At 47.3% G+C, this 16,377-nt stretch overlaps 1 protein-coding gene across 6 annotated transcripts in view; it reads left to right on the forward strand.

The window, feature by feature from the left end:
• The window catches only part of EXTL3 (exostosin like glycosyltransferase 3), a 224,717-nt gene that overhangs the window by 196,254 nt on the left and 12,086 nt on the right, over positions 1-16,377 (forward strand). For all 6 annotated transcript variants that reach the window (XM_065590113.1, XM_065590112.1, XM_042848903.2 and 3 more), the window contains 3 exons: positions 6,675-6,802; positions 13,058-13,202; positions 14,651-14,779. In XM_065590113.1, coding sequence (XP_065446185.1) covers positions 6,675-6,802; positions 13,058-13,202; positions 14,651-14,779 — 402 coding nt within the window. The remainder of the gene's footprint in view (positions 1-6,674; positions 6,803-13,057; positions 13,203-14,650; positions 14,780-16,377) is intronic.

Here is a 16,377-nt window from a genome sequence, read left to right on the forward strand (position 1 = left end):
CAGATTTTTAACAGGGAGGGTGACTAACCATCGGCACAAACTACCCAGGGATGTGGTGGATTTCCCATTTCTTGATGTCTTCAAATCAAGACTGGGTGCCTTTCTGGAAGAGATGCTTTAGCCAAACGCATGTTGTTGGCTCAGTATGGGGTAACTGGGTGAAACTGAAGGGCGTGTGAGATACAGGAGATCAGATTAGATGATTTAATGGGCCTTTCTGGCCTTAAACTTCATGAATCTATGAACTTTGCAGATCTTCATGATGTTTGTTCAACTGTAACATCCCATCCGTCTTTGTCTGTCAGTGTATTTATAAAGACATCCAGGCACCATTCTATCTGGCTGCCCCCTCTATTCACCCGCCCACACAAACCCCAGAATAGGGTTACATAATTAATATTAGGAAGGTGCTTTGGGATCCCCTGGTAGAAGGTGATCTAGAAGGGTAAAGTGGCATTTAGTTTTATTTGAGCTTTGGACTAAGCCAGGAAGAATTGCTAAATCTCACTTAATGTCATCTAAGGGAGAGACCTTGACTTTTTACTTTGCTGGTATAATAACTTCTCTTTTTTCATTAGGCCCGATAATCTACAGAGTACATTTGTGCCGGTAATGTCCATTTCATGCCCGACAAATTCAGTGGGTTCTTTTTACAGTCCCTTTGGAATGTAAAAACCTTTCAGGAGATAGTATTTGATTCAGGGGCTTTTTTTTATGTTTAAAAAAAAATGTCCCTGAATCAAAAGACACCATTTTGGATCAAATTAGTCACTTGAGCTGGAGGAGAAATGTTTCCCCCAAGATACCTTTAGTTTTGTCCAAGGTTTTATTTTTCCATCTAATAATATATGATGTGTCCATTTCCCCAGCCCATGGATGCGATGTATAAATTCAAAGTCAAACCTAGTACTGCCAGGATAGTAGTAATAGCTGCCCCCTGTCAACCATCACAACAGATGTCAGGAGATGGGAAGCATCTTAGTCCAAGGTCAAGGTTAAAAACAAATCTTGTGCTGTCCCCTGCAAGGCCAGCGAGCTCAGGCGCTGGAAGACCAGAGAGCAGAACAGCCAAGAATGCGTCCAAGTTCCAGTACTGCTCTAGGGACTGTCTACAAGAGCAACCCAGCCACTAGGATGAGGCAGCTGTTGTGTGTCTCTGTTGAGTTATTAAACTGGGGGTTTAATAACTTTCTGTGCTCTATCAAACCCAGTGAGCAAAGCCTACTCCTAACCCCCCACTCCTCCTCCTCCTAATGAGAGATCCCTCTGCCCCCTGCAATGGACTGCAATGCTGTTAAATGGCAGCTTGTCAGGCAGGCGACCCACAGGAAACGACTCCGGGAGCAGGTTTAATTTGGGAACTTGGGCGAATGCATGTGTCACCATCATTCTGCTCTGCCTGGCTGCACCATTCATGTGTCCGCATGTCAAGAGAACTGGTAGGTCTCATTTGAGATCTACCAGCCTTGGCTGTGCCGGTCTAAACACAGATTACCAAGTTTACTTCAGATCCCTTGAAATTGTAGGGAAAATTGAGGTTTGGCATCTGAAAATGCAAAATGGCGGGGGAGAGAGAGGGGGATATTTTTTAATTAATCTTCTAGGAACATACTTTGAAGGAGTGATTGTAAAAAAAACCTAATGACGCAGTGTTGCCTTTGCTCTAAGGTAGACAGGTGGAAGGTGCAGGACTATCAGCTCTGGAGACTGAAGTCCTTCGTTTAATTACAGAACAAGTTTAGCATGGGCAGCAGCAGCGCCAGCTTCCCCCCATGGCCAATCATGCCTGTTTCCAGAGGGACAAACTCCATGGCATTCATTGTGGACCTTGTAGGCTGCCCACAAGGGTTCCAGCTACTGTGGTGCATTGGTGATGTAGATGCTTAGCCACTAGGCAATGGATTTACCCACTCACGTTTCACACAAGCCACTGAATGGCCAACAGATGGCAGTAGGCCAGATCCTGAACTGCTGTAAATAAGGACAGTTCCATTGAAAACAAGGGATCTGGGTAAATAAGTTTAAATTACGCCCAGCTTTGGCTGGATTTGAACTGGTGACCTAGAAGGTGTTTATATTGCTTTACCAGTTCTCTGAGTCCCCCTTCCCCTGGCAGCAGCCTTTTACTGTAACTGGAACAAGAGTTTAAATCAGTGATTCTCAACCTATTTATCATTGTGTTACCTGGACCACAGGTTGAGAACCACAGCGCGCCCTCCCCCCAACCCAACCCAACCCTCCCAGACCTCTATGCCTAGCACCTCCCACCCAGAGACCCCTCCACAGAGCGGAGCCAGGAGTAGAGCCCTGGGCAGGGGGCCAGGAAGCTGGGAACGCCGCCCCTGTCACATGGCCTGGTGGTCTTTAGCACACAGCTGGGCTGCAGCTGTGTGCTAATTGGGTTGCATGTGGCCCACCGGCCACGGGTTGAGAACCTCTGATTTAAATAGAGTGCACTAAAGCTAATCTGTTTATCCCACTGAAGCTACCAATTTCGGATACGTTCAGCAGGATCCATTTCAATTTCTCAGTTGGTGATATTTGTGTTACGCTGTTCAGTAAGCTTACAGGAGAACAGCTGAATCAATAAACAGTGCAGGTCGTTTCCTTAGAATGTATTGATTCACAAACTGCTTGCATCTTAAACACTCCCAAATAAAAACTTTTGCCTCATTATAAACAATATGCACAACCTGTATTAAATGCAAAAGCATTGTTAATGCAATGTTGTTTGAACAGTTAAATACTTGAAAATCAGGAAGTGTAAAGATTTAAGCTTGAATGTGCAATCTGAACTCTGCCTTCTTGCAAATATGCAGTGGTGGTGTAGCCATGTTGGTCTCAGGATATTAGAGATAAGGATAAGGCAGGTGATGTAATATCTTTTACTGGACCACCTTCTGTTGGTGAGAGAGAGACACGCTTTCGAGCATACACAGTGCTCTCCCTGAGGGCTGAAGCCTCATGGAAGGAATTGCTGGCTTACGAATTCAAACCGGTTTTAAAAATTCTTTAGAGCTGGGTCAAACCCCAGATCCCAACAGCTTCACACTTTGGGGAACAGAAGATCTGGATACAAACTTTGCATCTTGCCCCTGTCTTGATGCTGAGTGGAACGAAACCCCCAGATCCGAATAGCCTTTAACATTGGGGATACTAGAAAATCTAGATCTAATGTATGCCCACCTTCCAAGCAATGGAAGGGCGTGGCTGCATTTGGTAAAGGCCCCGTCAATGAGCTCCTGGAGCAATGCCCTGGCCGGAAGTTCAGCCCTGCCACCTTCCAGCTGCTGGGAAGAGGAAGGGTGTTGAGACTTTTACCAGGATGCTCTTGGATCCTCTTCCGGGGCCTTTGACTTTCACATCAGCCTCTGATTAGTAGGTCTGATAAGTGTGAAGTTCCACCCATTGCTTGCTTATGGAAAGGAGAAGAAACTTCTCTCTCTCTCTCTCCCTCTCTCTCTGCCTCATGCTGCTCTTCCTCCCTTTTCCCTTCATCTGTCCGTTGCCTACTTAGCTTGTAAGCTCCTCAGGGCAAAGACCTTGTCCATAAAATACCTAACACAGTCTTGATGCTATAGAGATAAGTAATTTAAAGAGTGTTTCATTGTGGTCTCAATCTAATTCCCACTCAAGTCAATGAAAAGTCTTCTGTAGGCTTGAAGGGATCAGGCTTTATAATGATAATAAATTCCATTGTATGTGGGAGAGACAGTGTGTCAGAGCACTCTCCTCCCCACCAAAATTATATTGGCAGGGTTGTTAGTTACTTAGACACAGTCGATGCAAGTAAAAAGCTGCAGAGAGGAAGAAAACATTCTTTAAGAAGTCACCGATGGCCAGGATTTTCTTACGAGATATGATATGGGGAAATGATGCATATTGCAAAAATGCAGCACGACATCCATTAGGGAATGAAACCCATTTTGTATTGTTGAATAGACGTATGGAATGATGAATAGCTCCCAACTGAATACAAGGCTGTAATTTACTGGAGGGGCTCTCGCCGATGTTATAAACTGTAAAACCTCCTCTCCAGCCGTTTTTACAATAGCTGCACAATCCTGACGCTGACTTAAGTCTTTAGCAATCCATGGAGAGCTGGTGTGCAAGGCAAACGAAGCTGTTAGAATGCAAACAGGAAGAAGGAGTCCGCAGCATGGAGGAGGAAGGAATCTTACTGAGGCTTTTAGCATTCACATAATAAAGTTGTGACCCTGTAAATGGAATAATACATCGGATGATAAATTATAATAGGGCTGGAGATGGGAGTTAATAGCTCTCAATTAAACAGACAGAATGGTTGTTTTTCTCTGCAGCCACTCCTCTCCCTCGGGTATCTGATTTTTCTGAACGACTGACTGCATAGCTCAGGCTTTTCTCTGCGTGTAATTTTATTGAGTCTCTTCCGGTGACTGCAGTCCTTCGTGCCGAATTCCGTTAAAGCAAGGGCTCTGACGTGATTAGGTGACCCACTGAGCAGCAGGGAAGTGTCAACTGACAGTTTCATCCTGGAACATCCACTTGCTCCTGTCATCCTGTCGGCCTAAAGTGCTGGCTCTCCTCTGAGAAGTGACTCTGTTCAAGTGGTATCTTGTGCATGTGGAGAGTCGCGTCGTCTTACTCCTGTGACTAAAATATATTTTTGCTCCTGCTGTCCCTGCAGAGCCAACCCAGCTAAGGGAGAGTGAGCTGGACCCTTCTCCTCGTGCATCAGCGGCAGAATTGTTTGCTCAGGACAGTTACAGGGCCAGTCAGTGATGCTGCAAAGGAAATGTTTCAATCCTTCCTGTCTCCCAGAGCCATACCCAGTGGTCATCCTTGACTCCTCCCCCTCTCTTGCCCCGCACACCCAGGCCACCACCACTTCTTCCTCAGTAACATTTCTAGGATTGCCCTTTTTGTCCCAGACCACACGGCTCAAACTCTTCTCACAGTTCTTGTGGTCTCCCATTGTGACTATGGCAGCCTCCTACCCTCTGGCCTTGCTGACGCCCAGTCCACGTATCCTCCTTGTCCTTTATTATCACCATGTCAGCCCCCTTTTGCAATCTTCAATCAGCTCCTCATTTCCACTGCATCATGTTCAAACCCTAAGCCCTTCACCGCCCACCTCTCCTGCTTATCAGCTCTTTTCTCTTACCAAGCCACCGCACCAGTGACCGTGCCATCCTCGTGCACCCAACTGTCCATTTCTTCCATGCTGCTCCCTATGCTTGGAACACCCTCACTGGCTTAGTCTAAAACCACTACCCTCCTCCAGACCCTTCGACTGTGATTTGTGTAGGAAACTGCCGTCTGATGTAGTCCCCTGATAGAAGACTGCTTGGTGATCTCATCTGTTGTATCCGTTTAACTAGGACTGAAATAAACACAAATACTATCATCATTTTGTCACTTCTCCACCTTGGAAAAAATCCGTCTTCCCATATTGTGTGTCTGTTTGTGGTTGGTATTCTCCGATGTGAACTAATTGAATAGGCAGCCCCTCTATTATGTGAACGCTGCCTGCTCAGCTGTGGCCTCGATACACTCCAACTTATAGTTGCGTAATTTATTCACTCTCTGCAATAAATTGTTTGTGCTTTTGATGGATCTTTCGTAAAATATTTTAATGCATTCCTGTTGGACGTTCTATTTTTTTTCCAGTCGCTATTGATGAAAGAGAGCACTAACGCTGGCTTTACATAGGACTTTAATCACACCAGCTGTCACCCAGATCCCGGATACAAATATTTTCCACTGTTAATGGTTTCAGTGTGGTTTTTTTATATGATCAGATGTAATCTTGTTTGATTGCTACAATGCTGTATTCTTTGCAGACTTTTTTTTTTTTTTTTAAAGCCTGGGGAGATCATTTAGAGGAGAGCAACAGAAATGATTAAAGGGCTGGAGAGATTTATCTAGGAGGAAAGACCTAAAAGAACTGAATTAGGTATAGCTTGACTAGGCTAGGGGTGAATAACGAAGAGTCTTGGAGCGGGGGTCATGTTTGAAAGTGTAATCAACCAAGAAGCAGGAGGAATTGAATATGATTTCAGGGGTGTATGGCTAGGAGTAATGGGATAAATATAAAAAAGGGAAATTTTAGGATGAATATGTGGAGAAACTTCCTGAAAATGAGATGTAAGAGGATCAAATCCAATACAGGGAAGTGATGGATGCTTCATCCCACAGTATGTTTAAGATCCGACTGGACAAAGCACAGGAAAATATATTGCAAGATCAGTCCTTCACTAGCCATGGTATAGCCTAGCTGTCCTTGCAGACGTTTTTCTCGTCTCTAATTTCAGTCATTCTGTTACTTTTATAGATGATCAGGAAATTGACAGGAAACAATGAGTAAAATGTTGGGCTCAGTATAACCTCAGCTGGTGTAAATTGGCTCCATCTGACTTCGGGGGAGTTAATCTGATTTACTGATGTGCCCCTTGATGTGGAGTAACTCCGGTGGCCAAGTGAGACAGGTTGGAATCTGTAATTCAAGGAGCTGGAATTCACTGAATTCAGTGGGGGAGCAGAAACCTTTTATTTTTTGTGAGGTACTGGGGCCGAACGGCAGTATAGAAACATGGCCTTCTAACTGCAGCTGCTGGAGTGGCTTGCCCCTGTCTCTAAAGCTATGTTATGTCAGTCTGGCAAGCGCCTAGCTATAATTGTTGTGTGTTTGTTAGGTTGTCCGCACAGAAAAGAACAGTCTGAACAACAGGTTCCTGCCATGGGATGAGATCGAGACAGAGGCCATTCTGTCTATCGACGACGATGCCCACCTTCGCCATGACGAGATCATGTTTGGGTTCCGGTGAGTGGCGTAAAGTCTGTGCGTGTGTGGTTGGTTGGGGTCTTGGGGACTGGGCCGTATACAATCAAGCCATGTTCCATTCAGATCCACATTCTAAAGTGTGGTTAAAGCCAGGAACTGAAGTCAGGAGAAGTATGATTCTATTTCTGGTTCTGCTACTGATTTCCTTGGTCACTTTGACCAGAGTTTTGAAACTTGGGTGCCTAAAGTTAGACACTTAAAATTCATTTATGGCACCGAAATAATGGACCTAATTTTCAGAAATGCTGAGCACCTGCAGCTCTCATTGCTTTCAGTGGGCATTGCAATTGTTCAGTGCTTTGGAAAAGTCAGGCACTCTCATTTCAAAACGTTAGGCTTCACCTTTTTGAGGGCAGTTTCCCCATCTCTAATATGGAGACAGTCATATTTCCGTATCTCAGAGGGATGCGGCGGGCTTAATGACTAATCATAAAGTGCTTGGAGATCCCTGGCTGAAAGGTGCTATAAATACAAAGTCTGTATTTATTCTTAGACAGGAAAACAATGTTAAGAGAACTTTAATAGGGTTACAGAGAGTCTTGTGGCACCTTTAAGACTAACAGATGTATTGGAGCATAAGCTTTCATGGGTGAATACCCACTTCGTCAGACGCATGCGTATTCACCCATGAAAGCTTATGCTCCAATACATCTGTTAGTCTTAAAGGTGCCACAGGACACTCTGTTGCTTTTTACAGATCCAGACTAACATGGCTACCCCTCTGATACTTAATAGGGTTACAAAGTCAAGCACACAAATGTCAGGAAATGCCACAATTAAGGTTTCCTGTGCAATTATTATAATTACATGATCACATACTGCTTTTTCCACAAGAAAAGGTCCCCGCAGTTTTTTAACGTGGACAAAATAACATATTTTTCTCTAGTCCTGTTCTCAGAAATGTCTAAACCGTTCTGGAGGAAAGTTTCAGCCCAAATAGTTTGGCAAAGTTATAAGCAACTAAAAACAGGGTCTTATAATGGGAAGTGTTGGGTAGCCTTAAAAACATCTGGTGCTACCAGCCCTACCCATCATTACTGCTATCCTCACCTGTTCAGCATTTAGATCTGACCAAAACCCCCTAAATTAAAATACTTCTAAATAACTGACTTAATGTGCCTGAATGAGTTAAGTTTAAGGTTCTTGACTGTGACAATAAAGTTCCATTTGGGTGCTTCAGGAGTTGATAACAGGGTAGATGCCTTTTGTTCCTATGCTGCGGGGTCAAATCCAGCTCAGGTGGGAAGTGACAAAAGCTGGTGCAAACTAATGGTTGGTCAGCAGCCTCTGTGAAGTGAGTTGATGGTCTATACTGTGCCATAGTGTTCACATTTCTCATACACCCCCTCAAATTGTCCCCCTCGTTGACAAAGTCAGCAGAGTTCCTGGATTGAATGGACCAAGGGATTTAAACTCCCCCTCCCATGCTTAGAGGTTAGCCTGTCCAGGTGTGGGGCTAAGTTCCCTGTAAGCTGCACGGCCACGCAGCAGCCTATTTAGCACCGTGCAGGCGCTCAGGGAACCTGTCCAGCCCGGACTTGTCGGGGGAGGGGCGGCCTGGACCTGCCGCAGCCAGGGGTGGGGCACACCTCCCCCGGCCCAAACCCAGCCCTGGCCTGGACCTGCCGCAGCCAGAGGTGCCTATCCTGCAGCCCCAGCCCTGGAGCTGCCACAGCGGGGAGAGGCACCTCTCCCCACCCAGCCCAGGTGCTGCTGGGGGGAGTCCTCTCTCCCCGCCATAGCCCCAGAGCACCCTCCTGTACCCCAAAACTCTCATCCCCAGCCCCACCCCAGAACCCGCACCCCCAGCTGGAGCCTTCACACCCCTGCACCCCAACCCTGTGCCCCAGCCCTGAGCCCCTTCCCACACTCCGAACCCCTCGGCCCCACCCCATGAATTTTGTTATGTGCACCAATATGGAGGTGATGTGTCACACATCACTTCCACGTTGGTGTACATAACAAAATTCATTCCGCACATGGGTGGGAAAAATTAGAGCGAACGCTGGTGTGGGTGTGTCTACTGTTGACATTAGCTGCATCTATTTAATTTGGTCCGTAGTGGGTGGCAGCATAAAGACGGGCAGTCCCTCTGGGACCGCTTCCATGTAGGTGCTGATGGGGAAGCTGGGCCTATGCATCAGTTGAATGGATTATCCACCGGCTGCAGGATGGCAGCTTCAATTATGAAAGCCTGAAGAAGCATGGGGGTGGTGGGGGTGACGTCGCCTTGTTTGTGCTGCTGTCAGTGGTGGTGGAATTGTCAGTTTGACATATTGCCCTGACTCAGGGAATGCGTCCTTCCCTGCCAAGCGCTGCCGGCAGTCCTCCTGAATCTCTCCCCTCGCAGATCTCTTCTGCCTCTGGCACGTTGGCTGTGGCTGTATTACATTTCACAGAACATCCTGTCATCCGCTTGTTGTTGTTATTGTCCCCGTCCCTCTCCTGCTTCAGCATCTAAACTTCCATCCGCTCTGCACTTGCAGAGGGTTTCCTGGTTGCAGAGGCAGGCGCCTGGGGTGAAGCACTGAACTGGGGAGAGGGAGCGAGGCCAATCTCTGTTCCATCCGCTGATGGAATCTGGCTGTCAGAGCGGCTGTGGAAGCAGGTTCTAACTGAGTCTGAGCTGCCATCGTGGGAGGCTCCGGGGCTGCTCCTTCAACTTGTACAGCTAAAGAGCTCGTAAATACATGCCAAGAAATGTGTTCCCAGGGCGGGGGCTGGCACAGCAGGCTAATGATGCCACTGCACGAGCTTGTGTCCCTCGCTTGGTTCTTGGTTCCTCTGGCCAGTAGGGGTTGCAGGCTGGGCAGCGGTCTCTCTTCACTAATCCAAGCGCTCAGTCAGCTAGCAGGGGGAAGGAGTTGAGCTCTCCTCTGTCCCTAGGGTGTGTTGGCATGGTGATTGGGAGGCAGGTAAAAGGGCAACGTGCCAGGAACCCTAGAAGGGTCACTTTGGGGGGTGAAACATGAGAGTGATTAAAGCCGGGGATCGGGAGCCAGGCCTCCTGGGGAGAGGTCAGTTTGGGCCTAATTTTTAGGCCCCAACCAAACTCAAGCCCAGCTACCTGAACCTGAAAGGGTCGAGTCGTTTTCCAACCAGCCCTGACCTTTCCCGCCAAAACCCGAGTCAGCGCCGCCTCCTGCCCGGGGTGGGGTTGGCTGTCTTCCTGCTGCCCTGGAGTTGGCTCGGCAGTGGCTGCATGCCCTGCTTCTGCCATCCACTGCCCCCCGCTGTGCTCCGGCGTGAGAGGCACGCTGACGCCTCGGTACACTCACTGCGCAGTGCATGCCGCGCAGCAAGGTGGCGGTGGCCAGCAGGAGTGGGGTTCACGCAGCCTCTGCCACACCGATCCCATGGATGTGGGGATGAGAGCCAGCTTTCCCAGACCCAACAGTTGTAGTCGGATGCTAACGGGTTTGGGTCAGGTTTCAGGGCTCTATCCTTGGGTTCTATTCCAAACTCTGCCACTGATCTTAGATAACTCACTTTCCCTCAGCAGGTCTCATTTTCCCTAGCTGTAAAACAGGGACGATGCTTATCTGCCTTACAACAGTACCTCATTAAAGCCTTGTTGATTAATGCTTGAGAGCCTTGAATGTAAGTTCATGGTGTTATAGTTCCCATCCCTCCTAAAAACACACATCTGCAAAGACTGCCGGTGTTAATCCACCAGAGAGAGAGAGTGTGCGCTGAAAGTAAAAGATATCATTGCCTCATAACCAGTGCCCAGTAATTGTACTACTTGTCTAAACTGCAATGGATACCACAGTTTATAAATTCTTAGGGCTAAGGACTGCGCCTTCCTCCACATAGTGTTCAATAGGAAGCACGCAAATGGCAATTGTGTATATAATAAGCTAAGCTCCAGTGAACCCCTTAAAGGAATAAATATTAGACAGTTGTCTAAAGCCAAAGAATCCTTGATTTCCAGGGCTTGACTCCTGCTTGGGGGAAAAGCACCCCAGTAAAGCAGAAGTAGAGAAGTTGGAATAAGTTAATAAGGGCATGAATAGTTCCTGCTCCAACTATTAAAAACTAAGTCATGTCGGATTAATAAAATCCTGCAAAAGTAACTGCCTGGTGGAAGGAGTGTGACCAGAAAGACAGCTTTAATTATTCATGTCTTCATTACCAGGTTATATTGGATTTCCATTAATTTAATTAGCCATGTTTACAATTAAAGCATCTTTGCCTCTTACTGTACTGGTAAACGTAATGACTGCCCAGGAGGCTTTGGCAGTGTCTCTGTTAGCACATCTGGTATTGCCCTGCAGCAATGATCTCTGTAACTCCCATCCTGACAAGGGAATATTGCGGGGGTGGGATCACTTGTACAATACACAGCAGAAGAAAATTAACATGTGTGGCCACATTGTGCTCCTAGGATGAAGGGAAAGCCCCTTTTTGCATTCAACAGAGACACGTTCTACCTAGACAAGAGGCACCAAGTTCCAGTTTGAAATATGTCATTTAGACTCTAACCGTTAACTAGACAAGATCAAATGACCCGAAAAGAGCCAAGCAGCCCTGCAACATAAAGCCAGGCTTATTTCCCAGGTTAGACATCGCACGTTGATGTTTTCCTTAATTATTCCTGACAGTTTTCCAATAATCCAGAGAGAGTCCTCCTGGGGGGAGAGAGGTTCAAATGAGACTGGAATATTAAGTGCTTGCTTTCTCATATGTGACCGTCACCATTTCATCACATAAGGCTCATTCATGACCCCTCTTATGTGACTGTGCAAGGGAGAAAGGGGGTGTGAAGAGACCCCTTCTTCCCCTGCATGGCAAACCCACATGGCCAGAGGGAAGGAGTGGAGAGCAGATCCTGCCCCGCTGTTGTGCACACTCCTGCACGGCTGGGTGGGGAGTTGGCAAAGCTCCAGTTTCTGTGGTGATAAATAACAATACTTAGCTGTGGTACAGCACCTCCCATCTGCTAATATCCTGGTGTTTTTAGTGACTTTAGCCTTCCCCCACCCCCTGGAGAGAGGTCAGCGTTACCCTCACTAGACAGATGAGGAAGCAGAGACCTGGGGTGACCTGTTCAAGTTCACACAGAGGGGGTCTGTAGCAGAGCCGGGGACTCCCAGCCCTGTGCCTCAACCACACACACGTGACCTTGACCCTCTCAGGGGAGAACATTTAGGAACAAAAATAGCTGAAATGTTGATTTTTATTTAATTTTTCATCCTGGGTTGATAAAACATCTTGACGTGAGTGATCTATGTTATGGTGGGGGCTTGGTAGCAAACAAAACCATTTCTGTTATAACCAGCTTTTCCTTGCCCATAACTTTCTGCACATTTCATTTGGCTTTTCGTTTTCCGTGCTTTCTCTTGTCCAGAAGGGACTTAGGGAGGTTGTTTTTTGTGTTGAAGTCTGGAAATTCTCCTGCGTCATTTACGAGTTAGGCGAGGTGGAAAAAAATATTCTGTCCATATGGAAAATCAAACCAACCCTGCCTCTTGCCCTGCTTGGAAAGGGCTGGACTGAGAAGCTTGTAAGTACCAGTACTGCTGGTACTGGAGAGCATCCATGGCCGAGCTTGGAAAAGTTGGTTGGATGATGATAAACTTGTATGTGATTGAAAGATCAGTTTTGAATGAGCTCAGAGTACAGCCAGTACCGTTATGTGTTAGATGTTCTTTGTAAAGCACTTTGAGATCCTTGGGGCCAAAGGAATTTTAGCCAGGGCCACTGTCTGTGGAGATTGCTCCGTGTAGTGTATCACCAGAGTTTCTTTAGCGTTTAGAGCTGAATCTGGGAGCCAGGAGCCTTGGCATTCAGTTTACAGCCCTGTTATGTGATCTCGGGCGTGTTTCGTAGGATGGGATTTCCGAAAAGCGCTCAGCATTACATAACTCTGCTCCCACTGCAGTCCGTGCTAAAACTCCCATAGACTCCAATGGAAGCAGGGTTAGACCGATGCTGCTTGTCCTTGAAAATTCCACCCTTAACCTCTGGATGCATCCGTTTTGGAATCTGTAAAATGGGGATAACGGGTGAACTCCTGGCCTAACTGGAGTTTTGCCATTGACTGCGGTGGGGCCAGGATTTCGCCGAGTGCCTATTTCGTGGGGTTGTTTTATGGCCTGGGGATCCTTGGCTGACCATCTATACCTTCATTATTAGGTAGAGCCACACTACAGTTGTGCGTTGTGTGGTTTTTTTCACAGTTTGAGCATGCTGTGGTCTTACTCCACTGAAGTTCTCTCTTTACATTTGCAGAGTCTGGAGAGAGGCAAGGGACCGCATTGTTGGATTCCCTGGGCGATACCATGCGTGGGACATCCCCCATCAATCCTGGCTCTATAACTCGAACTACTCTTGTGAACTGTCCATGGTGCTGACTGGTGCTGCCTTCTTTCATAAGGTAAGAGCAAGCGGTCAGAGAGAACCCAGTCTCAGTTCTCCTTGGCCAGCTCTCCACTTTGCTTTTCCTTTTCAGAGTAGCCTGAGTTTTCGATTAAAGAAACTAGTGCCAGAATTGACCATTCCTTCTCTCTTGCGTCTCTCAACATAAGCTTCATTAATCACCGCAAACCGAAGCCCTGCTGAGGAAAGGTTAATATCCGTGTCCCGGGAGATGCAGCTCATTTGAGGAAAGCTGCATAGAATGGCTCTGAGCTGAGGGAGAGAGACTGAGCATGTGGAGGGGCAGGGCTGGGAGCCCGGACTCCTGGGTTCTCCCCCCAGCTCTGGGAGGGGGTTGGGGGGAGGGGCAGGGCTGGGAGCCAGGATTCCTGGGTTCTCCCCCCAGCTCTGGGAGGGGAGTGAGGGAGGGGCAGGGCTGGGAGATGATTCAGTTGCAGCAATTCTCTTAGATGCTGTGATGCCAGCCATCAAAGTGTTCGGGTCTTCTCTGGGTTGGCTTAGTAATTTGTTAGTGCACTGACCTGCCAGGCAGGAGTCTGGGTTCAGATGCCCAGCCCTGGATTGTTGCTCCCAGTCCTTAGGAACCTGAGGAGTGTCCATAAGGGCTCACTGCTGTGACACCAACAACAATAGCATACACACCTGTGTACTCAGCACCCTTTGCAATGGTGCCACAAGGCATTTCACTAATGAAAAAATAAGGTTGAAAGCTCCTAAATCTCATTGGTTTTAATGGGACTTAGGATTCCAAATCCCTTAGGCAGCTTGGAAATCACAGCCCCAGGTTCGTCCAGTGAAGAACAGCTAAAATTGGCAGCAACCCTATTTTTATGCATCCTGAGTGTGGCCAGGGGTAATAGGGTCACCACAGAAACTCTGGCTCCTGCGGTTACCAGATGTAAAAGAATCCTGAAGTGGGCTCAGAAGGTAGAAAGGTGATGGTTCCATTGATTTGTATCCGAGGCTACTGTTATAAAAAGAGGGGAGGTTGGGGCCAGGTGCCAAGAGCTCCATCAGGTGTTCAGAGCCTTCTTCCTTCCTCCCCATCTGGGGAAGACGGTGGAGAACAAAGAGACTATTTGTATCCTTTTGGGACAATGAGGGGCTAAAGGGTTCATCCTGAGCCATCATCCCTTGCTGGGGAGGGACCAAGATGCAGCAGAAACATTGTGTAGACTGACCAGCAAGATCTGAGGTGGCCATGTATGTCCAGATTGCCATAGAGTGGGGTCCAGGAGCTGCAGGTCTGTAATGGCAGCCATGGGGTGGCTTCGCGGCTACCCCATGAGTGAATGGAGCAGAACTTGTCTTAGAGATAAATCCTACCCCCAGCATTGTTCTGGGGAGCCTTTCCATTGACTTCAATGGGCTTTGGGTGAGGCCCATAGTTAGTATTTCACTAGCTGTCTTGGGTCTGTTTTACTGTTGAATGTTTGTTTGTTTCAGTACTACGCCTACCTGTATTCTTACGTGATGCCACAAGCCATCCGTGACATGGTAGACGAATACATCAACTGTGAGGATATTGCCATGAACTTTCTAGTCTCTCACATCACAAGGAAACCACCCATCAAGGTAAAGCAGTAGATGGGAACCTCGTACAGTGCTTCTGATTTCAGGAGAAATAGTTATTTATTCTGATCTGTTAGAAATGCACTTATCTTAGCTCTATGCATCTGGGCCCGGGGACTAACTATCCAATAGTGAGAGTGAGACAGCCAGCCCCAAGGGACTTTCCACTGAATAAGGGAAACCAAACTTGCTCAGAATCCATGCCTTGCACAAAACCCTTCATAAATAGATGCACCTTGCAGCACGCAGTAGGGGTAGTCAAACTGGCTGGAACAGATCAGTGAGAAGCCACGCCTCAAGTCCCCTAGAGCTGGGGGACTGTTTGCACGTCTCCCAGCTGCTCTCCACTGTAGGAACAGTTTGTCTCTGACACTGGCAGGATCCAGACCAGGGAGGGCTCAAGGGATCAGAGTCAATAGCTTTAATCCACTTCCTTCCCAAGAGTCTCGATATGTGGTCTTGCACCTTCCTTTAAGTTACAGGCACAAGCAGGGGATGCAATTCCTTGTTGTTGTTAGGGCCTGTGGAGTCCTGTGTCGCCTTTAGGCCCATTTCTGCACCAAGCACTGTATGTTCTGCCATCACAGGCCATCTGCAGTGGAGCGTGTCTCTGCGGAGCCTCTGGTGGCTTCTTCCTGTCTCATGATCCTAGGGTCTCGTTCTCCACTCGGGTGGAGAGAGGTAATGAGGCTACTGGGACCTGATTCCACTGTAGCAAAGTCCCAGAAAACAATGGGCCCTGCCCCTTGTGTAAGAGCGTTGGGTGTTCAAATTGAGACACATTAAAGGGGACGGATTTTCAGAGGGGGAAGGGGTGCTCAGCACTTTCTGAAAATCAGATGTTTCGTGATATCTCAGGTTGAGCACCCCAAAACAGAGGCACTCAAGATCACTAATTCCTCCTGAAAATGTAAGCATGTGTCTGCAGTCCCCAAAGGAGCAGAGCCTACCCCAGAGAGTGTCAGTCTCAGTTCAGCCATCCGTCTCCCTTCGGGTTCAGTACCTATTGTTGTGGGAAATTGTCCACACTGTTGATTTTTGATCAGACAGCCTGAGGTTCCTTTATTGATCAATCAAACATGCATGCATGGGGGAGTCAGCCAAGGCAGCCGAACCCCCCCGACAGATAAAATGCGAGAGATTATATAGGATAAAACCACAAAAATGACATATACTTCCTTAAAGTTTTACATCCATATAAGGAATAAAGCAAAACAAGTTTTCCTGTTTTTCTTAGTTTTGCCCTTTGCGGTTTCTTGCTCTGTCACCTGACATCTATTAATCATAGTCGGTTACAAAGATTAATTCTACTTTTATAATTTCTACAGTTAGTTCTGCTTTTATGATTTCTGTCTACCCTTCTCCTTTTACTCTCCCCACCTTTTCTCCTTCCTCCAGGCCACACATACAGTTCACCTGACCCTACATACAGTTCACTTGACCAAAGTTTAGGCCTTAGACTATTTTTCCTCCACACTATCATTATAGTATCTCAGCATCTTAATGCAATGAATGATGGCAAGGAACAATGAGGGGGTGGGCGGATGGGCAGGTGCTTAGTATGTTGCATGCGCTTCATAGGGCTCCCTTTCTATTCTGGC

This window comes from Chrysemys picta, chromosome 3 (assembly GCF_011386835.1).
Source record: "Chrysemys picta bellii isolate R12L10 chromosome 3, ASM1138683v2, whole genome shotgun sequence".
Taxonomy (NCBI): Eukaryota; Metazoa; Chordata; order Testudines; family Emydidae; genus Chrysemys; species Chrysemys picta.